The 27300-nt window shown below is 42.1% G+C and overlaps 1 protein-coding gene across 1 annotated transcript in view; it reads right to left on the reverse strand.

The window, feature by feature from the left end:
• The window catches only part of CACNA1F (calcium voltage-gated channel subunit alpha1 F), an 82574-nt gene that overhangs the window by 10632 nt on the left and 44642 nt on the right, over positions 1 to 27300 (reverse strand). The window contains exons 29-44 of the mRNA XM_070736814.1: positions 25519 to 25571; positions 24824 to 24970; positions 22797 to 22998; positions 21483 to 21641; positions 20753 to 20863; positions 19471 to 19554; positions 12819 to 12953; positions 12347 to 12412; positions 11805 to 11896; positions 8857 to 9016; positions 6737 to 6864; positions 5579 to 5675; positions 5383 to 5485; positions 3859 to 3960; positions 2529 to 2659; positions 2205 to 2345 (exon numbers count right to left, since the gene is read on the reverse strand). Of these exons, the coding sequence (XP_070592915.1) occupies positions 2205 to 2345; positions 2529 to 2659; positions 3859 to 3960; positions 5383 to 5485; positions 5579 to 5675; positions 6737 to 6864; positions 8857 to 9016; positions 11805 to 11896; positions 12347 to 12412; positions 12819 to 12953; positions 19471 to 19554; positions 20753 to 20863; positions 21483 to 21641; positions 22797 to 22998; positions 24824 to 24970; positions 25519 to 25571 (1911 nt within the window). The remainder of the gene's footprint in view (positions 1 to 2204; positions 2346 to 2528; positions 2660 to 3858; positions 3961 to 5382; positions 5486 to 5578; positions 5676 to 6736; positions 6865 to 8856; positions 9017 to 11804; positions 11897 to 12346; positions 12413 to 12818; positions 12954 to 19470; positions 19555 to 20752; positions 20864 to 21482; positions 21642 to 22796; positions 22999 to 24823; positions 24971 to 25518; positions 25572 to 27300) is intronic.

Below are 27300 nucleotides of genomic sequence, written 5' to 3' on the forward strand. Positions count from 1 at the left end.
CTCTTCTGCAGTGCATAACACCATATTGCGCATGCATCTGCTCTCCGAGAAACCTAGTAGCAACCTTTTCCAATTTCAGTACAGAAGAGTAGGTGTGGAAAAACAGAACGGGCTAGCTGAATTATCTCGGCTCAATTAGCTTGAGGGGTGCTAGGATTTGACTTTCCAAAGAATTCATCTTTTAAAATCTATTCATGTTAATTCCATGTTGAAACCCTGTCTTAACTTAAATAAAAATGCCGAACCAAATCACAGCCAAAGGAAAAACCAATGAGCAACTAGTGCTTGGAGTTAAGCTCTCTGTTAACGCTCCAGGGATCCCATGCTCTTGAGTGGGTTTTGAGGTACACTTGGCTATAATTCTCAGCTTATCAGAATTTATAGTCCACACATTAGGACTATAAAAGTGGACAACCCAACCCAACCAGAGAAGACAAGCATTTTTTAACCCCTGTTCTGTTGTGGTTAGCTCTGGCCCAGCTCCTGCCCCAAGGACTGTGGATGTGGGGGAGACATCCACATGCTGCAGGCCTGTTTTGCCCTGGTGGAATCTGATGATGAAGGCTCCTCTGACATGAGTGACAGGGAGGAGGAGAGTGTGGCAGACAGCTCAGAAGGTGATCAATTATCTAGCTCCTCTTTGGATTCAGAACAAGAGTTAATGATACAGCCACACATGCGGAGAGCAATGCATAGGCAACAACAACTCAGAGGGTATTATCAAAGAAAATGAGGCCACCTGTGGTTGGGTGGGGCTGTGGTAATTAGTGAGGCTGCTATAAATAGCAGCCTGTGGGTTTGGCCATTGTGGAGGATTATCTGATCGTTGTGTTTCGTGACTGCTTTACTGACTTTGACCTTTTGTGTGCTGATTTTTCCCCGCTTTGAAACTAAACCAGAGCAAAGTGTGTTTCACTTTGTGAAAGAAGGACTGTGAATTGCCTCACAGCTGCAAGCTAAGTATCACAGAACTGATAAGGGACTTGTACAAATTACCAGTTTGTTTGGAGACAAGTGCTCTTTGCTATCCCAAAAGAGGGCTTGGTTTAAGTGAATTTTCAAACGCGTGTGTGTCTGAAATTTGTACCTGTGAATTTTTTGGGAGGAGTCTACCAGAGAGCCAGACAGAACATGATCTAACAAAATTATTTCTCAAATGGAATATTTTATTATTTATTAGATTTATATCCTGCCTTCTTTTTGTAGAAATACTATTTTTTTTACAATAATAAACTGTGAGACAGATTGAGTTGAGAGAGACTGCCAGTCTCAGGGTCACCCAGCCAGTTTTCATATCTAAGGAAGAAGTAGAACCAGAGGTGGGTTCCTCCTGGTTTGGAACCCATTGGTGACCCATTGGTGACGTCACAATGATGTCATGGAACCGGTTCAGTCGGTGCTGGTCCGTGAACGCTGCCATCTTTCTTTCTTTTTTTATAATTTTTTTGAGGGGGGATTTTTTCCCATTTTTTTTCTTCTGCCCATGTGAAGAAGCCAAGTTTTCAGCACTGTGTATGCAGTCGCCATCTAATTTTTGCTTTTTGAGGGGGTAGATTTTTTTTAAAAAAAATTTCCAGATATTTTTTTCTTGTCCACCTGTGCAGAAGCCAAGTTTCTGGCACTGTGCATGCAGTTACCATTTATTTTCAGATTTTCTTTTTTTTAAAGGGGATGATTTTGCTACTGTGCAATGCGACTGCACAGCCTCGTGTTGTGGAAAGAAGCAAATCGGCTGTAAGGTTAAGTTAAAATCCACCCCTGACTAGAACTCATGATTTCCCAAGACCTTCAGCCACTATCTCAAACATAGCAAAACATAGACTTTATTATGAATATGAAACTAACTATACTCCACTCCAAAGAAGGCTCCAATAAACAGTATCCTTGTTCTAGATTAACAGATAACACACAATGAAGACTTCATTATTACTAAACTGGAAAAAAATGTTTTCTCACTTCAGAGAACAGAGCTCACATGAGTAGATTCACATGAGTGAAAGTTCCTCCATGCAAAAACACATATCTCCTGTAAATATTTTTTCTTAAAACCTTGTTTTTTAAAGTCAGAAAGGATTTCAACCCAGCATTCTTCCTAATCTATTATTTCCACTTTTCTTTGGAGAAAAATCAAGTGCTTTCAACCATGCAACCTTTTCACAGCTACAAATTTTCTTCCTTAAATCCAGCTGGAACGAAGGCTTTACCTTATACATGGCTGTCTCTTCCTCAATGATTTTCTCCTCAACTTCCTCTTCCTCTTCCTCCTCCTCCTCTTTTCCTTCCAGGTCACAGGACATTGCTCTGCGGATCTCAGGCCCCAGATCTTGTAAGCAGCTCAGTCCAGCCTTCATGGGGAGAGGTCCCAAGACAAAAAGATCAGCTGACCTATTCATCTGACCATTTAAGGCAGGGGTCTCCAACCTCGGAGAAGCTACTGAGAAATTCTGGGAGTTGAAGTCCACAAGTCTTAAAGTTGCCAAGGTTGGAGACCCCTGATTTAAGGGATTTGGCTCAAAAATGGTAGTTACCTGTAAGGCGGAAGAGTTACTTGGGGACCCATCTGGTCCAAGCAGTCCCTTTTCTTTCCGCTTACGGAATTTACGGAAATAATCTTGGATCAGGAATGTGGCATAGAATTTTCCTACCGTTATCTCCTCCCCTGCCAATGGAAGATGCAAGCGTTTAGGAACCTGTGGTTAAGTTCAAAGTACAGTGGTACCTCTACTTAAGAACGTTTTTAGATAAGAACTGGGTGCTCAAGATTTTTTTGCCTCTTCTCAAGAACCATTTTCCACTTAAGAACCCGAGCCTGGAAAAATTTCCCAGGAAATTTGAGAGCGGCATGAAGGCCCAGCCAGTTTCCTGCCATTCCCCCTTTAATGCCGACCATCTTGGGCTTTTCTGGGCTGCCACAGGAGCCTTTCGGTGGCGCTTAAGGAGGCTTTGGCAGTCCAGAGCAAACGAAGCATTTTCCTTTCTCTGGGCGCTTGGACAGGGAATAAACCTCTGCCAGCGCCCAGAGAAAAGAAACACTCCCTTCGCTCTGGGCAGCCGAGGAGTCGCCACAGCGAAGGAAAGGCACCGACTACAAAGTGAGTGAGTGAGAGGAGAGGGGAGCCTTCAGCATAGAAAGGAAGATGCAGCAGGTAGCAAGAGCAGCAGCCAGTGTATGGGAGGCAGTGTATGGGAGGCAGCCTCGTGCTGGGTGTATTGGAGACGCATGCTCCTCATTGCCTCCTCAGAGTCCCTCTTTTTTTTTTTTAAGCCTTAAAGTTTTGGATTTTTTTTATTTCCCTCACCTCACCTTCTTCCTTTGGCAACAACTTTCCTCCTCCTCTTCCTCCTCCTCCTCCCACCCAAATTTTGAGCTTTTATTTCTTTCCTAATGGGTTTGCACGCATTATTTGCTTTTATATTGATTCCTATGGGAAAAATTGCTTCTTCTTAAGAACATTTCTACTTAAGAACCTGGTCATGGAACTGAATTAAGTTCTTAAGTAGAGGTACCATTGTATTCATGTTCCCCTAAAAACTATGAGGTGATATCACAAAAATGTTTGCCTTTTTTTTAACTACAAGAGAATAGCACCACTGTTCTTGTAGTGCTGAGTGCATTTTATTGTTTTCAAGGATGACTTCCATTTTGCATCAGAAACAGTTATCAGGAAAATAATATTTTTGTTACACCTGCAGAATCTTAATTGGTGCAGCACCAAACAAGTCTTAACAGCTGTTCAACTTCTGTGAATATTTAAGTGGCCCATTAAGCTAAGGTAATGTTTAATCTTCCCTCCTCTCTTGACTTTCTGGAGACTTGATAAGAGATTGACTTAACAGAAAGGTCAAAGGAACACCGACCTTCTGCAACAGGTAACACCTCATCCAGTAATTTGGGCTTAGTCCGTTTCCAGATCTTTTTGATGACAGAACGCAGTTCCCTATTGGCCAGATCCAGGTCACCTATAAGAGAAGAGGAGAATAAGACTTTATTCCTGATTCCTCTACTAGGTTATCCAAAACTACCCCAAGTAGCTTTGGAACTAACAAAAACGAATAGTGGCAATAGAGTCAGATGGAGGGGAAATGAATTAGGGAAGAAAAGAAAACGGGGAAGAAAAATATTTCTGGTTTAGATATGTGATCTATAGACATCTTTCCAGCCTTATAACTATTGCACATCTGGAGAAAACCAATTTAAATGGCAGGCATGAAGCCTGGGGAAAGCATGACTGTCATTATTGCCTGTTTAAGTAAAACAGGAAGGCTATTATTATTATTATTATTATTATTATTATTATTATTATTATTTATTAGATTTGTATGCTGCCCTTCTCCGAAGTCTCGGGGCGGCTCACAACAATAATAAAAACAATATAACAGTGATACAAATCTAATATTAAAAGAAAAGATACATAAAACCCCAGCAATTAAAACCATACAGCACATACATACCAAACATAAAATATAAAAGCCTGGGGAAGATGTCTCAGTTCCTCCATGCCTGGCAATATAAGTGGGTCTTGAGTAATTTGAGAAAGACAAGGAGGGTGGGGGACGTTCTAATCTCTTGGGGGGAGTTGATTCCAGAGGGCTGGGGCCGCCACAGAGAAGGCTCTTCCCCTGGGGCCCGCCAAATGACATCGTTTGGTCGATGGGACCCAGAGAAGGCCAACTCTGTGGGAACTTATCGGCCGCTGGGATTCGTGCGGTAGAAGGTGGTTCCGGAGGTATTCTGGTCCAATGCCATGTAGGGCTTTAAAGGTCATTACCAACACTTTGAATTGAGACCGGAAACTGATCGGCAGCCAGTGCAGGCCGCAGAGTGTTGCAGAAATGTGGGCGAATCTGGGAAGCCCCACAATGGCTCTTGCGGCCGCATTCTGCATGATCTGAAGTTTCCGAACACTTTTCAAAGGTAGCCCCATGTAGACAGCGTTGCAGAGCATGGCTAGCTCTTGAGAACAGCATATTAAGACAGCCTTAGAACATATGATTTTAAAACATTATTTTATGGTATCAAAGATTCATCTAATTTATTTATTTATTTATTTATTTATTTATTTATTGGATTTCTATGCTGCCCCTCTCCGAGGACTCGGGGCAGCTCACAACATATAATAAAACAGTGTACAATATCTTGAATCCAATTAATTAATTAAAAATCTAAAACCCCAAAAAGCATTTTGAAAAATTGTTTCGCACTACTCCAGCAAAACAAAAGCAGGAGAAAAAAGTATAGAGAAGGGAGGAGTCTATGGGATTAGAGTAGGTAGGACACAGGAGAAGCTATTGAGAACAGGGGGAAGGTTTGTGGAAGCTTAACTCGAAGCCTGAAAACAGGAACTCTCTTCACATACAAAAAGCATTAAATTAGTGCTTTACCTTCTGTCTTGATCTTTAGTGAAGTACGCACCAGAGCAAAGAGGGTGGCATTGAAAGTGACCGTTCCATCTGAGTTCAATGGCATGTTCATGGCCACCAGCCTCTAAAAGATAGGCAAATTAAATCAAGAATCCATGTAATCTCCTCCCTGTTAGTGGTCATTATAGTCCAGATTAATCTGATTTTATTGACTTACTTTACAAGCTACTCGGTGGGGGCAGAGCTTCCCAAAACCCAGGGGTGGCTGTATCCGGCGTAGTAGGGTCACCACATCCAGATGCTTGATGTAACCTCTGGAAGAACAGCCTTCATTTAATTAAGCCTTCCTCTATCCGATCACCTTTAGTTTTGAGAGTCCATTCTCATTACCTCCAGTTCCCATGGTGAATGGGAAAATATGAAACACACCTGTCATGTATCATTTATAGGCTGCAGATATTCTAAATTAATCTGCATGAACACATTATTAGGCACACGAATAGCCAAGCATGATAAAGGAACAGAATTTTAAAAGTATAGATTTAAACCAGAGGCCTATTAATTCAAAGGTTTATCAAACAGCAGTATAGAAAGTAATAATGATATGAAACACATTTCAAAGATAGATGTAGTAAATGCACAATGCCGCTACTAGGAAAACACACTTTGCCTTGTCCCAATGGTATTGCTATTATTTTATCTGAAAATCATCCTCAGATGTTGTGACATTTCTCTCCTAAGTTAGAAACCATCCAAAGGTAATCCCCAAGGTGTGTAAAATCTGTTAGGTTTTGTCATTCAGCATCCTGAAGAGAAATTGACTGTCTTGAAACAAATAGAGGCAGGAGAGAGTCAGCAACTGCAATACTTGATGTCAAATTACAGACCTGTGCCAGTTCCAGATGGCTGGAGAGTTGTCTAGCTCAGTGTTTCCCAACCTTGGCAACTTGAAGATATCTGGACTTCAACTCCCAGAATTCCCCAGCCAGCGAATGCTGGCTGGGGAATTCTGGGAGTTGAAGTCCAGATACCTTCAAGTTGCCAAGGTTGGGAAACACTGGTCTAACTCATCACTGAGGAAAACCCCTCAAATAGTAAAATCATGATCCTTAGGCAGGACTACCACTTACATTTCGCTTTCAAAGTATTAACTCAGTATATAATCTACAATGGCTTTTGTGGTATGCATAAAAGCTATGGAAATAAATATTCTTCTGTTGTCTCGGATAACAGTAGAACACTAGAAATTGACAACTTTAAGAGAAGTCAAAGATTTTTCCTTATTTTATGTGATAGAAAATTCTGAAAGATACTGCTACTATTTCCAAAAGCACTTGCTGAAACTATTTCAATCAATGGAATTAAGCTTTTTTACTTGGCAGCTGGATCATATTCCGACCAGATCCTCTTGAACTCATCGAGGTGGTGGGGGCCGAGAATGGACCAGTCCCGAGTGAGATAGTCAAAATTGTCCATGATGACAGCAACAAAGAGGTTAATGATCTAATAGATAAAATGAGGAGACATTGAGAGCAAAAAAATCAGAAGCAAGCAGCTTGATCCTGTGAAGGTTATTTAGAAATAAGTCCTGTTGGGCTCAGCAAGTGTTCATAAAACTGTACTCAAGAGTCAGCAACTCTTTCTAAGAGTCATTGCTCTGATCTGGGTTTGGAACATGTTCAGAATGTATGCCTTGGAGTAGCTGTCACCAGTAGGATGTCTCTCAGTCAGTGAAGGGCTGCAAAAAAATTTACTACCACACTGTTGCCGTGGCTTATTTTTTGGGTGTGGCTTGATGGCCATGTGACCAGGTGGGAGTGGTTTGACAATCATGTGACCGGGGGGTGGCTTAAAGGTCATGTAACTGGCTTAAAGGTGGCCAACTTGATGTCACTCACGTCAAGAGTTTGGATTAGGGTTAGGGTGCCTGGCCTCTCCTCGCCTCAAAGAGATAAAATTTCCCTATCTACTTACTATTACTGAACATCCAAAATACACTATTTAATTCTATGTGTACATGCCATATGTGTACATACATATTACACACAGGCACACAAAAATATACATTACCTGCTATATAAACTGTATGTGTATTTACACAGACAAACGCACACACAGCTCTTCTAAAATTATACACATTCAATCTCATTTACTGCGCTAGGAAAATAATAATAATAATAATAATTTATTGGATTTGTATGCCCCCCCCTCCGTAGACCCGGGGCGGCTAACAACAATGATAAAAACAACATGTGACAATCCAATAATATAACAACTAAAAACCCTTATTTATAAAACCAAACATACACACAAACATACCATGCATAACTTGCAATGGGAAGGAATATCTCAACTCCCCCATGCCTGGCGGTATAAATGAGTCTTGAGTAGTTTACAAAAGACAGGGAGGGTGGGGGCAATTCTAATCTCCGGGGGGAGTTGATTCCAGAGGGCTGGGGCCGCCACAGAAAAGGCTCTTCCCCTGGGGCCCGCCAAACGACATTGTTTAGTCGACGGGACCCGGAGAAGGCCAACTCTGTGGGACCTTATCGGTCGCTGGGATTCGTGCGGTAGCAGGCAGTTCCGGAGGTAATCTGGTCCAATGCCAAGTAGGGCTTTAAAGGTCATGACCAACACTTTGAATTATGACCGGAAACTGATGGGCAGCCAATGCAAGCCAATCATTTCCGAGAGCCCAGAAGGGAAAAAAAGAAAAAATATGATCAAATTTTTTCTACCAGTTCTGCGTACCTGACCATACCCGTAGGAGCCCATCACTGCTCTCAGTATTCCAGACTATAATTTGCCTCCCTTTTGGCTGGGGATGAGGGGATCTATATTACACTGCATTACATTGGACTGAAAGACTTTTAGTTGGAGAACACTGCTTGCTCACAATGCCCTTTCTTTTCAACAGGGATAGTGTGTCTCATATTTGGGATAGGAGGTGGCCTTTTTTGTCATGAGCATCAATCCTCCTCATTTTAGCAATTATAAGCCTGGCCCAATGGGGAAAGGAAATGGGATATGCCGCACACAGATCATGGGTATCATTAGTAACAATGCAAGAGCATCATTGGAGGTTTGCTCCTGCTGTTATTGACTAAGGAGAGAAACAGGAGAAACACATTACAGGATCCACTCTGTGCATCGGAGATGAAACAGCAGCCAGAGGGGTGAGAGCAATTTTAGAGAGATAAACTGCAGGAGTGGAGATAGCTAAGCGGCACCCACCCTAACTCCCAGCTGTTCGTTTGCTTCCAATTGCAGAAACAACTTCAAAGATGACACATACGGTATGTTCTCTGAGTTAGGTCTATTTTCAGGCAGCACAACCGGTGCATCAAAGCTGACATGCATGGTGGGAACAATGTTTTAGTTTGGTAGTTATAATGAGATGGCTCCTGGCTCTGCAGAAGAGGGGCTGGGCTGATAGATCTAGAATCCAGCTGCTAAATGGGAAGAGCCGAGGGCACTCTTATGTCGGGAACTCACCAGGAAGGCACACAGCATGAAGAAGCTGATGAAGTAGACAATAGCAAAATTGCTACCACAAGTGAATTCTTCCCCGGGTTCAAAATCAGACTCAGGGTCACAGCGCTTGCCAGGCAAGCTGGCCAGCATGATCTCCTGCCAGGCTTCTCCTGTGGCACACCTGGAGGGACAAAATGGGGGGAAAACAGGCTGAATGTATCCTGCCAGAACAGAGAAAAGGTGAGAAAGCATAAAGCAAACAGACAAAACCAGCCTTCTTTAAATTTGTTTGGGGAGATGATTTAGGAGGCACATTGGGTGGAAATGCAATGCTGGGGTGGGTGGGTGGGGGGAAGAGACTAAACAGACTCAAATGCCACTAGATATTAACCGCTCCAAACTTGACTGTAAAAAATATGACTTCAGTAACCGAGTTGTCGAAGCGTGGAACTCATTACCGGACTCCATAGTGTCATCCCCAAACCCCCAACACTTAACCCTTAGATTATCCACGGTTGACTTATCCAGATTCCTAAGAGGTCAGTAAGGGGCGAGTACAAGTACACTAGAGTGCCTTCCGTCCCCTGTCCTATTGCTCTCCTATATCTCCTATACCTTTCTTCTATTCCTATATCTCTTCTTCTATTCTTTCATTGATATGTTCTATTACTATACCTTCTTTTCTATTATTTCTTAGATATATTTTACTATGAGTATCTCCTCTATAACCTTCATCATGTATTTTACTATGTGTATATAGATATATACCCACTAAAACCCTAATTGTGTATTGGACAAAATAAATAGATAGATAGATAGATAGATAGATAGATAGATAGATAGATAGATAGATAGATAGATAGATCTAAGATAGGAGACAAGTAGGAAATCCGATGGCTGGAAGGGAGCCTGGGAGGGTATGGCAAGCTCTTCCATTCCATGACAATATATGTGCCTATCTAGAGCAGTCAAGCTAATATTGACGGAATCTATTTTTTATTACATTTTAGGAGGAGAGATGGGAAAACAGATGCAACAGATGTAATACAGTAAAAGAAATCATCTGTGATGCTTAGAAGCACTGCATGCTTTTGGTAAGCTCACTGACTGCACCCTCTGAATCGCCATTATAGAAAAAGGAGCACAACTACATTTCTGCTATTTATACGTATATTTGAAAAGTTCCTTTGGTGCCTATTCAACTTGTGGTCCCCACACTGTTCTTATTTCTGTGGTATTAAAGTCTGTTGGGACAAAGTAATGCTTTGATAAATGTTGTCTACCCCTGTTTTCAAATACCAAAATCTTGCTTTTAATTCTGATTTATTAGAATCCTAAATTGGACCAAACATTGGGAGTTCTTCTGACAGTTAGAGCAATTCATCAGGGGAACAACTTCTTCCCAGAAATTGCGAATGCTCCAACACTGGAAATTTCAAAGAAGAGATTGGATAACCATTTGTCTGAAATGGTATAGGGCAATGATGGCAAACCTATGGCACGGGTGCCACAGGTGGCACGCGGAGCCATATCTGCTGGCACACGAGCCATTGCCCTAGATCAGCTCCAATGTGCACGTGTGTGCCATCCAGATGATTTTTGGCTCACACAGAGGCTCTGGGAGGGTGTTTTTGGCTTCCAGAGGGCCTCCAGGGGGATGGGGGAGGGTGTTTTTACCCTCCCCTGGTTCCTGGGAAGTCTTTGGAGCCTGGGGAGGATGAAACACGAGCCTATTGGGCCCAACAGAAGTTGGGAAACAGGCCATCTCCATCCCCTAGAGCAATGTTTCCCAACCTTGGCAATTTGAAGAGATCTGGACTTCAACTCCCAGAATTCCCCAGCCAGTGAATGCTGGGAGTTGAAGTCCAGATCTCTTCAAGTTGCCAAGGTTGGGAAACACTGCCCTAGAGAGCCTCTAGGAGGTGCAGAAGCTGTTTTCGCCCTCCCCAGCCTTTGAATTATGGGTGTGGGCACTCACGTATGCACGATAATGTGCTTGCACGATCTTTCGGCCCCCGAGGAAAAAAAGCTTTGCCATCCCTGGTACAGTGATCCCTCGATTATCGCGAGGGTTCCGTTCCAAGACCCCTCGCGATAATCGATTTTTCACGATGTAGGGTTGCGGAAGTAAAAACACCATCTGCGCATGCGCGCCCTTTTTTCATGGCCGCGCATGCGCAGATGGTGGAGTTTGCGTGGGTGGCGGGGAAGACCCAGGGAAGGTTCCTTCGGCCGCCCAGCAGCTGATCTGCTCGGCAGCGCAGCAGCAGCGAGCAAACGAAGATCGGGGTTTCCCCTTTGCGTGGGCGGCGGGGAAACCCCGATCTTCGTCCGCTCGCTGCTGCTGCGGCCGCCCAGCAGCTGATCTGCTCGGCAGCGCAGCAGCAGCGAGCAGACGAAGATCGGGGTTTCCCTGCCGCCCACGCAAAGTGGAAACCCCGATTCGGCTCCTCGCTGCGCTGCCGAGCAGATCAGCTGCTGGGCGGCCGAAGGAACCTTCCCCGGGTCTTCCTCGCTGATGCCCCCGCTCGCCCGCCCGCCCGCCGCCCACCGCCCGCCAGCAAGAGGGGGAGAGATAGAGAAAGAGAGAGAAGGAAAGAAAGAGATGAGAGAGGGAGGAAGAGAGTGTGAGAGAGGAAGAAGCAAGATAGAGAAAGAGAGAGAGAAAGAAAGATGAGAAAGGAAGGAAGAGAGTGACGTCATCGGGTGGGAAAAATTGCGATATAGCATTTCTAAGCAGGGGGTTGGACTAGAAGATCTCCAAGGTCCCTTTCAACTCTATTACTGTATTCTGTCCTGTCCTATCCTATCCTATCATTCATTGTAGCCATAATCTGTGAATTAGAATTTAATTTGTGAATCTGCCCAGATTTTGTCAGCCCTTTGGAAACGAGGGAAGAAGAAAGAAGCCATCTGCTTGTCTTCTACCAAATTAAGGAGGAGCATGAGAAGGAGAGGAAGAGAGATACCTGAAAAGCAACAACACAGCTTGTGGAAAGGTCTGAAAATTATTGTTGCGATTGATGGCTGTATTATCCTGCATAGCTATTTTGCCAAAGGTCTGAAAGACAAGGAATCCAATTTTGGGGTCATGACAGGATAGAAGCAAATAAAAACTCTAATGCAAAATGTTTCCAGGTGCACATAATTCAGCCTTCCTTACATTCTGTCTCTTTCATAAGAACAGAGAATAAAAACAATGCTTCTGCTATGTTGCTAGAAATGCAGCTGGATGATGCTTCTAGAATACAGCAAGAGCTAATTTTCTGGCTCCAACCATAGATGGCAGTAAAGGTTTCTTGGGGACATTATGCCTTTAATCTGCACACTATAGAAACATAGGTAGTACTTAGGCTGGTTGGAACACCTATGCACATACAAATATCTGTTGCTATTGCTGCCTTGCACAAAGTTCTATCTCCTACCCCCCAAAATGCCGACAAGTCACTCAGGTTTGTGCAAAGATTCGTTTGCAAGAAAAAAAATGCAGCAAGGAAGATGATCTACTCACCTGCATGCCAATGACAGCATAGATGAAGAAAATCATGGCAATGAGGAGGGCCACATATGGCAAAGCCTGGGTGGAGGAGGGGGGGGAAAACCAGTAGTGAATTTGGAGAAATAAGTCTGCAGCCAGGGCAGATCCTCCTGGTTTGATGCAAAACCAGGGTTTAATGCTCCTGTTAGCACATTTCCAAAATACATTTTTTGATTTGATTTGATTTGATTTGATTTGATTTGAATGCTGCCCCTCTCCGAAGACTCGGGGCGGCTCACAACAGTAATAAAAACAATATAGCAGTGGAACAAATCTAATATTAAAAGACATATATAAAACCCTATCATTATTTTAAAAAACCAAACAGTACATTCATACCACATTCAAACGTTCCTTACTTCCTACCCTGCTAGAACAAAGCATGCAGCAATTTTAAGTCTTAGATTGAAGGCAACAGTTACTTTCCCATCATTCCCCTTCTGACCTGGAAAGATTTGATGAAAGTCCAGAGGAGGGTACGGATACCCTCACCTTTGCTGAGGAGCTTGACCAGGCGCATGACACGGAAAAGGCGGAAGAAGGTGATAGAGATACGGGAACTGTCCTCTGTCTCTGAGCTCTGTGGAGTGCAAGAGGTTAGATTAGAACAGGCTTCTGCCCTCATACCTCGCTGCGGCCAGTAAGGGCCCACAGAGTCGGCCTTCTCAGGTCCTGTCCGCCAAACAATGTCGATTGGCGGGACCTCGGGGAAGAGCCTTCTCTGTGGTGGCTCCGACCCTGTGGAATCAACTTCCCTCAGAGATTTGCATTATCTCCTCCCTACCGGTCTTCCGGAAAGCTGTTAAGACCTGGCTTTTCAGGCAGGCGTGGAATTAGATTGATTGTAATATATGCATGGTTTTTTAAAAATGATATTACTGTTTTTATTATATTGTTGATTTTATTGTTGTTATTTTGTATTGCTTTTTTTATTATTGTTGTATTTCTGACTGCTGTTAGCCGCTCTGAATCCATTTTGTCTTCGGAGAGGGGCGGCATACAAATCTAATGAATAATAATAATAACAACAACAACAAAACAACAATAATACTTGTTATTATTATTATTGTTGTTGTTGTTATTATTATTATTATGGAATGAGCAGCATATAAATAAACAAATACAATAAATACATAACATACATACATACAAACATACATACATATGACACAGGGCAGAGTACTAGAGCCACCCTACCATCTCACTGAATCTGTACAGCTTCATCTAGCCCTGTAGTCAGCTTTCAACTGGGAGCAGCAACCATGAGAGTGATGGCCTTCTCCTGTATTCTGCTCCAAACAATGGAGTTTAGAGATATGACCTTGCGATTGTACATGATTCTCCCATTTAGTTATCATAGTTAACACATGCCCTTTGCCAGACAAAAGTATTTGTATATGTTTCTAAATATATAAAATACTAGATATATCACAATACTAGACAACACAGTATCAACAGTAGAGACCTTCAAATTTCTAGGTTCTATTATATCTCAAGTCCTAAAATGGTCACCTAACATCAAAAACGTCATCAAAAAAGCACAACACAGAATGTTCTTTCTGCGCCAACTCAGGAAGCTCAAACTGCCCAAGGAGCTGCTGATACAGTTCTACAGAGGAATCTTTGAGTCTGTCATCTGCATCTCTATGACTGTCTGGTTTGGTTCTGCAACCCAACAAGACCGACACAGACTTCAGAGGATAATCAGAACTGCAGAAAAAAAACAATTGTTGCCAACCTGCCTTCAATTGAGGATCAAAAAGAGGAAAATATGTGAAAATATTTACTGACCCCTCACATTCTGGACATAAACTGTTTCAACTCCTACCCTCAAAACGACACTATAGAGCACTGCACACCAAGACAACTAGACACAAGAACAGTTTTTACTGAACGCCATCACTCTGCTAAACAAATAATTCCCTCAACCCTGTCAAACAATTCACTAAGGCTGCATTACTATTACTATTAGTTTTCTCATAGTCCCTATCACCCATCTCCTCCCACTTATGACTGTATGACGGTAACTTGTTGCTTGTATCCTTACAATTTACATTAATATTGATTGCTTCCTGATTGCTTATTTGTACCCTATGACAATCATGAAGCCTTGTGTGTCATGATTCTTGACAAACGTATATTTTCTTTTATGTACACCGAGACGTATGCACCAAAGACAGATTCCTTGTGTGTCCAATCACACTTGGCCTATAAAATTCTATTCTATTCTATTCTATTCCTGCAAATATGTGAGAAGTAAGCTCCATTCTCTCGGCCACCAGCATCGACCTCCAGGAAAGTTTGAGCAGCTCACAATATATTGAGTATAGCTATGACTCTCTCTGCCTCCACAGCTGCCTGTTCTGCTCCGAGTCCAGACATTTCTCTGGTCCAGGATTAACAGAACAGAGCTGTGTAGTTGCTAGGCAACTGTGCCACTTTCCTTTTCCCTGCCTCCATCTGTAGCAAAGCCTGCTGGTCCCAGAACAAAAAAAAAAAGATGGAAGGAAATCTTCAGCTATAAGAGGGGGCAAAGTTGCCAGTGGAGCTAAATTGCCGTAATTCAAGACCAACCTAAAAAAATAACACCATGGCATGTATGGTTGGCAAAGGCCAAAATGATGCTCCCATACTATTCTTTTGGTTATCTTTTCCCAACTTCATCTTGTATTCATTCCCAAGCCCCCCCACCCCCACTTTTTCTTCAGTTTGGTTGAGAGAAGAATCTATAGAATCTATAGAATCTAGGCATCTAAGGCCTAGATGGATACAAAACACTCTTATTAGAGTACTAAACTTCCGACCTTTTGGACAGTAGTTCTTGCCAGAAAAGCAAGAATGTACAAAAACATGTTTACATCCCGTAACAAGATGAAGAAATCCTATTGTTTAGGCCAATAAACATTCATAAAGTCTTGATGGATTAATCTAGAGAGTTCCAAGGAACTATGATGAAATTGGATGCAAGACAACCCCATATATGGACAGGAGGAAGGGGGTGTAAATTAGACATGAAACTACTATAAAAGATGGTTCTTGAAGTTAGGTACTTTACCTTTTTGAGTACACCTTTTGAGTGTCTTTAATTGGTCCTGATATGATACAGTGATATCATATTGGTGTCTTTATGTTATGTGTTGATATATGTTATGTTTAATAAATGTTTATATGATATATATATCATGTGGTCTTTTAGCTTTTATTCTCATGGTCTGGGGAATTTTTTTAACATTGGTCCATTCAGAATCTTCAGCCAGTGCGATAGTTTACAAACCTTATGATAGTGAGGCTTGTCACATCAACATTCATACCTTCATGCTTTATCACCGCCCTGTTTCATTCCTTTTATGGCCTATGGCCTATGGCCTATTCAGGATCATTCTGCAAGAGTGAGGGCTGGCCAGCGCATGCATGCAGCTTGACATGCATGAGTGGCGGGCCAGTGTGCATTCGTGTGCCCAGGCACATGGCAACCCCCTGCTCACACAAGTCAAGCTGCATGTGCATGCCTCATCCCATTCCTTTTGTGTCCTGGTTTCCCTTTAACCCCCACCCCAGACCGCCAAGGTTTGGGGACCACTGTTCTAGCCTACATCTAAAACAGCGTTTCCCAACCGGTGTGCCGCGGCACACCGGTGTGCCGCGAGACATGGCCAGGTGTGCCGCCAAGCTCCGGCTGGGCGGGGCGCTGCCGGTACTTCCGTCCCGGGGCTCCCGCTCGCAGCTGTCCCCCGGCTCCTGCTCGATGCCGCGGTTTTCGGCGCTCTCCTGCTGGGCTCCAAAGAAGGAAGGCGGGAAAAAGCCTTTTTCCCGCCTTCCTTCTTTGGAGCCCAGCAGGAGAGCGCCGAAAACCGCGGCATCGAGCAGGAGCCGGGGGACAGCTGCGAGCGGGAGCCCCGGGACGGAAGTACCGGCAGCGCCCCGCCCAGCTGGAGCTTCTCTGTCATCCACGGCAAGTGTCCTTTGTGGCCCCGCGGGAGGGCACTGGCGTTGGGAGTGGGGGGGGGGGCAGCCGCAGCAGCCGCAGGCAGTCGCGAGAAGATGTTGGCGGCGAGAGGGAGCTCTCTCTCTCTCAGCTGACTGCAAGCGGGAGCCCTGACGGTGGCGGTTGGACCTGCGGCAAGTGTCCTTTGTGGCCCGGCGGGAGGGCACTGGCGATGGGAGCGGGGGGGGGGTGGCCGCAGCGGCCGCAGGCAGTCGCAGGGAGATGTCGGCGGCGAGAGGGAGCTCTCTCTCTCTCTCAGCTGACTGCAAGCGGGAGCCCTGACGGTGGCGGTTGGACGTGCTGCTGGCGCTGCGGGCCTGGCATATACGGTGTCCAGCAGCACGTCCAGCTGCCGCCGTCAGGGCTCCCGCTTGCAGTCAGCTGAGAGAGAGAGAGAAAGAAAGAGAGACATAGCAAGAGAGGCAGAGAAAGAGAGACAGAGCAAGAAAGAGAGGCAGAGAAAGAGAAAGAGAGATAGAGAAAGAGAGAGAGAAAGAGAGACATAGCAAGAGAGGCAGAGAGAGAGAGAAAGAAAGAGACATATAGCAAGACAGTGAAAGAGAGAGAGAGAGCAAGAGAGAGAGAGAAAAGCAAGAAAGAGATAGCAAGAGAGACAGAGAGAGAGAGCAAGGGAGAGAGAAAGACATAGAGGAAGGGAAGGAGGGAGAGAGAAAGAGAGAAAAAAAGAGAGGAAGAAAGAAAGAAAGGAATGGAGAGAGAGAAGGGAAGGAAGGAAAAGAGAGAAAGAGGGAGAAATAGAGCGAAAGGGAGGAAGAGAGAGGGTTTTTTTGTCCAAACTTTTCTTTAGCCCGCCCCGCCCCCCTTCAGTGTTCCCCAGGATTTTGAAAATATGAATAATGTGCCGCGGCTCAAAAAAGGTTGGGAAACACTGATCTAAAACATAAGAACATAAGAAGAGCCATGCTGAATCAGGCCAAAGCCCATCCACCCAAGCATTCTGTGTCACACAGTAGCCCACCAATTGTCCATGGGGATCTTGAGCAGCAAGAGAAGGCAAAACCCTCCCTTTCCCTCGACCTCCAACAAATGGCACTCAAGGGAATCCTACCTGCCTCAACCAACATCTCTGGCATACAGTTATTTTTTTTTCACCTTTCCTCCAAGAAGCTTAGAGCAGTGTTTCCCATCCTTGGCAACTTGAAGATATTTGGACTTGGCGAATGCTGCTGGGGAATTCTGGGAGTTGAAGTCCAGATATCTCCAAGTTGCCAAGGTTGAGAAACACTGGCTTAGAGCAAGATCTTATTTACTTTATATCTTCACAAGCAACCCTTGAAATAAAGCGAATAAATATGACCCTGTGAACTGATGGGGATTTGAACCTATGCCTTCCTTCTTATAATTTGGTATTCTAACCACATTACTTTGACCCCAGTGTGGATTTTTTCACAGTCATTACTTTTGTATTCCATGGCTCAACCTTTCTGATTCATGGGGTAAACACTATAGCTTCTTTTCTGTTGGAGAGAAGGAATCACAACCACAACTGAAGATATGGTAGAGGTAAATAAGATCAAGACAATGTTGTATCTGGTAATATCTAGTGCAGAAAACAGCAATGCAGATAATACATGGAGGAAAAAAGAAATTAGAAAAATCCAGAGATGAGTAAATAAAAGACAAAAAAAATTCAGAAAAACAAAATAACTTTGGAGCATATTATATACAGTATTCCCAAAACGTATTCATTTCTTGCATAAAGAATAACTACAACAAAACATGGAATAAAAGCTTTGGAAAAAGTTGGGTTTTGCTCATTTTGTGATTTCTAGATTCAAATCTATCCTCAGTCATGAAAACCTAATGGCTAATGTTGGCCGCTCTTGCTGATCACAGGATTGTGTACTGAGAGACAATTGTTGATTGTTTGGAGAATGAAAGGAAAGGAGACCCAAGTAAGCTTTGTTAAGCTTCTAGAGAAAAGGCAGGCTATCCATCCAACAAATAACATAGGAAATAAATAACAAAAGCCTTTGTGATAGCAGGGAGCTATATTTGAATTACACAGCCATGGGGGGAAATGTCAGGTGCAATAGTCCTTTCAGTAAATAAGCACTCTACGTGGGGCTGCTCTTGAAGATTATCTGGAAGCTTCAGCCAATGGAAAATGCAGTGGCATGGGCAGTTAGATTGCCTGCAGCTCTACCAGGCAGTGGCATCAGGCCTGACAGAGGCTAGGACCAGTTACATCAGCCAAGGAGCTTTGTTGGGTGGGACATAGAGAGAGAGCCTTTTTTTGCCATGGCACCTGCCCTTCAGAACATCATTCCTCCTGAAGGGAGATTGGCCCCAACACTGTTCGCCTCCTGAATGGTCCTTTAAACTTGGTTTTGCCATCAAGCCTGGGGATCCCATGGAAATGTGGAGCCTATTAAATGGACATTATACTGTATTCTTCCCGGGGGGGGGGGGGGGGTTGTTACACTTTTTACATTATTTTAATGTAAAGTAAACTACGTTCATCGTTTACTTTATCTTTTAACTGTGTACATAATCCAGAATCAAAACTCAATCAATCAATAAAATAAGCATACAGTATGGCATATACAGTGTTCCTTTGATTTTCGCGGGTTCGAACTTCGCGAATAGCCTATACCACGGTTTTTCAAAAAATATTAATTAAAAAAATACTTCGTGGTTTTTTTTGTATACCACGTTTTTCCCCCGCCCAATGATGTCATACGTCATCGCCAAACTAAATTTTTTTACAAATAAATAACAAAAAATTATAATTGTTAATAAATAATTATGTTTAAAAATATCAGAATCACTAAGTGTCTTATTCAATGGTGAGTATCAGCAATAAGGGTGAGTAAATGGTTGCTAAGGGAATGGGAAATGGTAATTTAGGGGTTTAAAGTGTTAAGGGATGGCTTGTGATACTGTTCATAGCCAAAAATGGTGTCTTTACTTCCACATATCTACTTTTGCCCGTGAAATTCAACTTTCACAGGCGGTCTCAGAACGCATCCCCTGCGAAAATCGAGGGAACACTGTATATGCTGCCTCTTTCAACAGCTGTTCTGCAAATGAACTTCAACACTGCCCAGATAGCTTCTATGGGACAGGTATCATATTGGGGATCACTCACGTTTATTTCAGTAACAGCAATGTCTACGATACTCCCAACCACAATCAAAGCATCGAAGGTGTTCCATGCGTCAATAAAGTAGTGCTGCAAGAGAACAACAGAGAAAAGCTCCAGAAAGAGCCAGTCAGTCAGAACTCATTTACATCCACTGACCCATTCACACCTATTTTATCTAAATGAGTAAAAACAGGACAAGTATGGGCTTGTCCTATTAGAATGGTTGGTCTCCTGCTTTCTCTTGGGCAAAATTCAAGGCAGAGTTTGGGTAATATGACATCGAAGTATCTTGGGCAGAGTCTCTGCTTTCTTAAGACTTTTCAGGTGTGTACTCCTGCTTCAGATTATTATTCATGTTGCTGACTAACCAGAAAGGGCATGCAACAAGGAAACAGAACTGTCCTTTCCAGAAGCTTTTTACCATCTTAACTAAAATTCAAGCCTGGACAGTTCAATTTTCTCCTTTAGAGCTGAAGACTGAGAGGTGGGGGAAGGCACAGGCACAATATCTTATTCAGCACTATTAACCAACCTGAGTGGCCTAAAAACCAAAACGCATTAATCACACATTTTTCACCACCATCACCACCACCACCTATTCTATTTGAAAGTGTGATCTTGAAGTATAAAAAAATGCGTGTTGAGAAAAGGCTCCTGGGCTGCAAAATTAAATGCTTCAGAATTTATGCAAAAATGTATATCTATCTAGGAGGCTATCCTAAATTCCTGAAGAGGATATGCACAAAACAAACACATTTTTACAGGCAAGATTTAAAAGTGGAGGGCTCTAGAGCAGTGTTTCCCAACCTTGGCAACTTGAAGATATTTGGACTTCAACTCCCAGAATTCCCCAGCCAGTGAATTCTGGGAGTTGAAGTCCAAATATCTTCAACTTGTCAAGGTTGGGAAACACTGCTCTAGAGGTCAGCATAGCCATATATTTACTAGAACCTGAAAGTCTGGCAAATAACCTCACCTCCCTTCTCACATTACAACAGTAACTGATCATACCAGAGGGAATGTGATAATTTTCTTGGACTGAATAATTACACCATCAGGAATAAGGAGGCCATCCAAAGGTAGCTCTATTGAAAAACTTGAAACAGGAGTTCCTCTTAACAAATGAATTGTTATATATGATGCAGAAGATTGAGGTAAGAACTCTTTTAAGACTATTGATGAAAATCCTTTAACTTGTGATAATGATAACTTGGTGTTAATCAAAGGGTTCTTGAAGTTATGGGAAACAGTTTGCTACGTGTTTACTTTTGCAAAACTCCCAAACCTTAGGCTTGAAGGCAATAATCTTCAGAAACATTTCAACAGTGAAGAGGCCTGTGAACACCATATTGAGCAGATCCATCACGTTATTAAAAGGCTCTGATTGTTCATAGTGCTGAAAGAAGAGATAAGGCATGAATAATACAGGAGGATTTTGCAAATCTTGGTGATTCAAGTGGGATAATAAGAATGAATGTTGAACTCAAAGTATCATCATTCCTAGGTTATTTAGGGTTTTGCTTCTTGTTCTGCAGCCACACACATTTAGGTTTGTGCAGATTATCCCATGGCCTTATCAGCTGAATCCCCAACTTCTGTGGCACCTCCAGAATCTCCACTTTCTTCATATGGCCTGGAGTGAATTTTCTCATAGTTTACTAATTCATTACATTTGCCACTGAGGCCCCAAATATTAGTTTTACATATTTATTTTAGAACTATATTTGTCTATTCACCTTACTGAAAATAAGTTTCTCTATTCCTATCTTCTTACTGCAGTGGTGATAGCACGACTGCATTTTTCTGCATACATTTGGATCCTTATTTTTATTCCAAAAATTCACACATGAATTAATTCCAGTAAGCAATCGGTTGACCTGCCTTGTTCATAGACTTTATAAGTGTGGATTTGTAACCCACTTATCTATTTCCACCATTCCTACTTTTTTCCCCTTAAAGAGGAAATAACTAGGCAGTGCCTTTTGATTTGTGGCACTACAATTTATGCTTCTCACCTGTACAGCCAAAGCAATAGTGTTCAGCAGGATCAGTACAAACATGATGTATTCAAAACAAGTGGAATTGACCATATACCAGAATTTGTACTGATATTTGTTCTTTGGGATATAACGTTGTAGGGGTTGCGCCTTCAAAGCATATTCCACGCATTGCCGCTATGGGGGGGAAAAAACGAAGCAAGTCAGCTGAGCGGTAAAAAAGAACTCCTCTCCACACCTCGCCACCTTTTGCACATTTCTTCAGCAACACCCTGAGCTGCTAACTGCAATAGTATTCACAACATAGAGCAACATTTTCTAATTTTGTAAACCAAAACATGAAGATTGGTATATGTCATATTCCATGTGTGCTGAAATTCCTGATGCCATTTCTTTCTGCATATCCACTGACAAAATTCCATATCCAATATTACTGCATCTTTTTTGTTCTTTATTATGTTATGAGGGGTGTTAATGCTAGATAGGTGTTGTTTGGGTTTGAATTATTACTAGGTGATCTGATTGTAAGGAATCTGGTTGTAACATAGACAAAAAATTCTGATCAAACCTCACACTAAAAGGTTCTTGCAAAAATAATTATCTATTGCTTTCAAAAATCTCAAGAGCTAAACAATAATGTTTTTTTCCTTTGTTCTGCCTTTTAAAAAATAAAATTAACCAAAAATGGTTCACGTGACTGCTACTTTTTCCAATTTGCTATGGCTGTATATTCTCCCACAATAAATAAATACAAATAATAAAACATACATGACTTTTCAAATCCCATCTCCTTTTCCCAGTGATAAGACTTTTGTGCTAATGTATATTATTAGAATGCATTCTAAACTTGATGAATAATGGATTGTATTTATTAAGGAGTGTTCTCAGAACAAAAGCAATTAATAAATAGGGGTAAAACAATACTTCAGAAATGAAAGGCTTTATTTTATTCAGTGTGGAAAAACTGGGAAAGAACAATTTCATTCTCCTCATTACAAAGGGCAAAGCAAAGGGGGAAAATAGTAATTTGATCCCCATTAAAGGTAGGCAAATGGGAAGTATAGTGGCAAAGTCCTTGACCACTGTGAATGAGTAATTGTGGGAGTAAAATAATGTTCTCTAACCCGAGACTTTCTAAATATGATGAAACTGTGTGATATTTGGAATTCTCAGCCAATGTGGCTTTCTTACAGTTGCAATCCCAACACAACATGAAGATTATCAAATTGGAGAAAGGTGGATTAAGCTAATGTCATTTGGAGAAGGGAAAAAAAAGGAATCTGAAACGTTATTTCACAAGCAAACACCAGGAGTTGGATATTGGGATGCTACCTGATTCTTGTCCAGCTCACAGTTTTTGTATTCCTGTTCCCCTTGGGCTCGGAAAGTGATGATGACAAAGCCCACAAAGATATTCATCATGAAGAAGGCAATGATGATGATGTAGACAATGAAGAAGATGGAGATTTCCACCCGGTAATTGTATATTGGTCCTTGGTTTTCTGCATTGGCGTCAATCGCTTTGTACAAGAGCCTGGCATAGGTTAGATGGTGGTAAAGAAAGTGTAAGAGAGTGCATAGCCGGAATGGAAAAAAAGAAATGAGTGTTTTTGAAGACCTTCAATCAATGCCACCTTAAGATTACTCCTGAGGACCAGACAATGAGGATTCAGGGGAAAACATGCTGCCCTGCTTGTAATTCTTTATTGAAGCGTTTAGCTACTGTGGATACAATGCTCCAAAATGGGGTCATGGCTGGTCAAAATTGCTAGAACACCAGAAGAAACCATTATATCTAGTTGTCATCTGAGGAATGGTCTGGACAAAGCAAGATGGTTGAATTGTGCAATCAATGAGAATATACTCAAAGTCCCAAAAGACGAGCATTTTCTCTCTTCAGAAAAGATTCAAACCAATAATTACAGAATTCAGGGTTATCTGTTGGTCTATGACTAAATAAAGATGGATTGATTGAATTCAAGGTTTCAAATAAGTTCAAGATGTAAGATATTGCTCAGAGATTCTATATTACATGTACACTATCTGACTCAGCACATCTGCTCAAGAAACATAGGGAGCCTATGCAATTCCATCAAATTCTCTTGAAGCCTCATCCTGCAACCTAATTTTCAGTCTGAACAATATCACATCACTCTTACTGCTGTTTTCCCACTGGTGACCCACTTCCTCTGGATTCAGGTTGTCAGCAAAATAAACAAACACTTACATACATACCTACTCTGGGATAATCAACATTATAAAAAGCACAGAAAAGAGTTATTTATAAAAAATAATAAAGGATTTATTTAAAAATAATCAGTCAGGATTCAATCAAATTTTTGAATCTTCTAGCACCGTGATAGTGACCCTATGGCATGCGTGCCACAGGTGGCACATGGAGCCATATCTGAGAGCATGTGTGGCCTTGTCTTGTGTCAGCTCCAGTGCACATGTGTGTGCTGGCCAGCTGATTTTTGGCCTTCCAAAATTTGATTTTTGGGCGAGAGAAGGCTGTTTTCACTCTCCCCACGCTTCAGGAAAGCCTCCTGAGCCTGTGGATGGTAAAAAATAGATGCAATGGGCCTACTAGAAATTCAGAAACATACTTCCTGTAGGCCCGTTGTGCCCGTTTTTCACCCTCTACAGGCTTTATGAGGCTTTCCTGAAGTCTGGGGAGGGTGAAAAACAGCCCAAACAGACAACCAGAAATCCAGAGGCTTCAGTGAGGTCTGCACACATGCTGGGGGGGGGGGGATTGGGGCAGTGGAGGTGCACACATGTCTGGGTGTGAGGGCATTGCATTATGGGTGTGGGCGCACATGCGAGCTCTTTTGGCACCTGAGCAAAAAAAGGTTCGCCATCACTGTTCTATCTGTGTTTTGAAGTCTGGAATACCACCATGAAACCCAAAGGGATTCTTCCATCCAATCCTTTGCTTTAATCAAATACAACCTTTTCTATAACCATAGGAATGTGAGAGAGTATTCAAAAGGCAAAGGGAGAGGGAAAGAGAGGAGAGAACTCTTTTTTGTGGTTTTTGTAGTCCTATATCTATTTCTGTCCCTGAAAAAAGGATGAAAAAACACTAATTACCCTTCATTTTGGGGCTAGCAGAACATATTCTCTTACTACACTACTGAACTAAGCAAGAAATATCTAAACAGGTGCTTAACACGAAAAATGTTCAGACACCTGGAATGACAAACATCAAATAGAAACATAGAAACATAGAAGATTGATGGCAGAAAAAGACCTCATGGTCCATCTAGTCTGCCCTTATACTATTTCCTGTATTTTATCTTACAATGGATATATAGACAGGCATACATTCTGAGCACAACCTCTACAGAGTAACTTACGCTGGCCATCCCTCAAAAGTGGAGACAGTGAAGAGAGCCATCATGCCTGACAGCACATTGTCAAAGTTGAAGTCATTGTTGAGCCACATGCGCTCACGCACCATTGGGTGAGCCACATCACCATCCTTGTACACAATGAATGTGCCTCTGGATTTGGGAGGAAGGAAAGGAATGGAAAATGGACAGAAGGAATACAGTAGTTTTGAATCAACTGAATAGTAGATTATATATATCTATTGAATTTGCCTATGTACATTTAAAATTACTATAATCTGTTTTAAGAAGTTTAAATATAGGTCAAACAAGCCAACAACAAACAAACAAACATTTATGTAACAGAGCTAAAAAATCTGTAATTATTTGGCAATTAAGTCATGCTAATCCCAAATCTTAGCTTCCATCTCTGATCTCACTACAACTATACCTGGAGAGACTAATAATTAATATAAGTATGAATACAGTTTTTGTCATTCTGCTACTAGTAGTAAACAGTGGCACAGTTGGAAAACTGGAATCAGCAGTGTTTACAAAGGCCTTAAAATGAATCAATGGAACATGGCAGGGACCAGTACTAGGATCAAATCATTTTTCCCCCTATCCAGTTATTTCAGTGCAAAGCTACACACTGCTCTTATAGAGAATTCTTTATCAGTCTCCTACTTATGTACTCTTATTAGCGCAGATTTTATACTTACTTGCACTCAATTGGGGAATGCTTGGCCTCATCTGTGCAGCTATAGAATTTGCCCTGAAAATACAAGGATAAAAAAGGTAGGCAGTCACAGGAGAGGGATTTTTTTGGAGGAAACTATCTGTCTAGTCTCTTTGAATCTACTGAAATTCAGAGGAAATGCTTTATATATCAGTTCACACAGGAACAACCTTTAAACAGTTCAGATGAAAGTTCTTCATTTTGAGCAGTTATGAAGTCTTTTCAATCTATGGACTAGGTATTGAGGCGAGATTTTCAGGGGTATAGGTGTGTAGGTCTTGGGGTATTCGGGTCTTTTCCCATGTAAGATTGATAGAATCTTGGCAACGTTTCGACAAGGTCCCGCTCATAATCTCCAGGCTGGTGTTTTCGGCTTTGTGCTAGGGTGAAAAAAGTGTGGTCGGAGCTGCCATCTTTCTATAAATATTGGTGGGGTGTGTGTGGAGTGCTGGCTTAATTGCTCTAAGCGATTTGGTTAGCTGTGTTGTAAAATCTGTAACAACCCCATCAACTAATCAAGATGTTACAAAACAGCCAACCAACCCACTTACAGCAATTAAGCCAGCACTCTACACACACACCACCAATATTTATAGAAAGATGGCAGCTCTGACAATGCTTTGTTCATCCTAGCATGAAGCCGAAAACATCAACCTGAAGATGATGAGTGGGACCTTGTCGAAATGTCGCCAAGATTCTATCAATCTTACATGAGAAAAGACCCGAATATGCCAAGACCTACACACACACAAACACACACAAATCACCAACACTTTAGACTATATCATATTGTCTTTGGTAAATATTCCCAATAACACTGTGAATCTTAGGGAGATGGGCAGTTAAGAAGGATGAACTATAAATAAATAATTTTAATATCCTGATTTATACAGTCAATCAATCTATCTACTTACCTACCTAGCATATATACCACTAGGATCCCAAGATCCTAGCAATTTTCAATAGTAAAAAACCCCCACTATAAAACAATAGAGATAAAAACATATTTAATAAGGACCAAATCAATGATGGATATAATTTCAACCCTCAGCCAAAAATACCAATAGAAAGCAACTTCCACTTGCAAAAAGACCTGCACAATATTTTCAGCTTTTAAAAAATAAACTAAGAATATAACTATTATAATCTCCACTGGAAGATGTTTCTCTAGGTTGGTGTTCTGCCGGTGTGTTTCAACCGCCCGTAATTACAGGGTAATAAGTCCAGGAAGACACACACCACACGATAAAAGCAAAAACCCAAAAGTTTTTATAAACAGAAAAACAGAAAAAGCTCCCTTTTTAAATGTCAAAGGGATTTTCTGGTACACACAAGGCACAGGTGAAATGCAATCCAATTGCTCACCCAATAACTGGGAAATTGAGTCCAATTCTAAAGTTCAGCGAGTACACACACACAATCCTGAACAGCAAAAAAACACGATCTTGACGAAACAGTGAATCAGATAAACTGCCATGAGGCTAAAACACCAGGCTGTGCTTTTATCTGTAACGCTAATTACAGCAGCCCCACCCAACCACAGGTGGCCTCATTTTCTCTTGTAATAATCCTTCAGTTGTTGTCTCCTATGCATCACTCTAAGCATGTGTGGATGTGTCATTAATTCTTGTTCAGAATCCAGGGATGATACAGATGATTGATCTCCTCCTGGGCTGTCTGCCAAACTCCCCTCTTCCCTGTCACTCATGCTTCCTTGGTCAGAGGAGGCTTCGTCGGCACATTCCATCGGGAGCAAAACAGGCCT

Source organism: Erythrolamprus reginae, chromosome 2, assembly GCF_031021105.1.
Source record: "Erythrolamprus reginae isolate rEryReg1 chromosome 2, rEryReg1.hap1, whole genome shotgun sequence".
Classification (NCBI taxonomy): domain Eukaryota; kingdom Metazoa; phylum Chordata; class Lepidosauria; order Squamata; family Dipsadidae; genus Erythrolamprus; species Erythrolamprus reginae.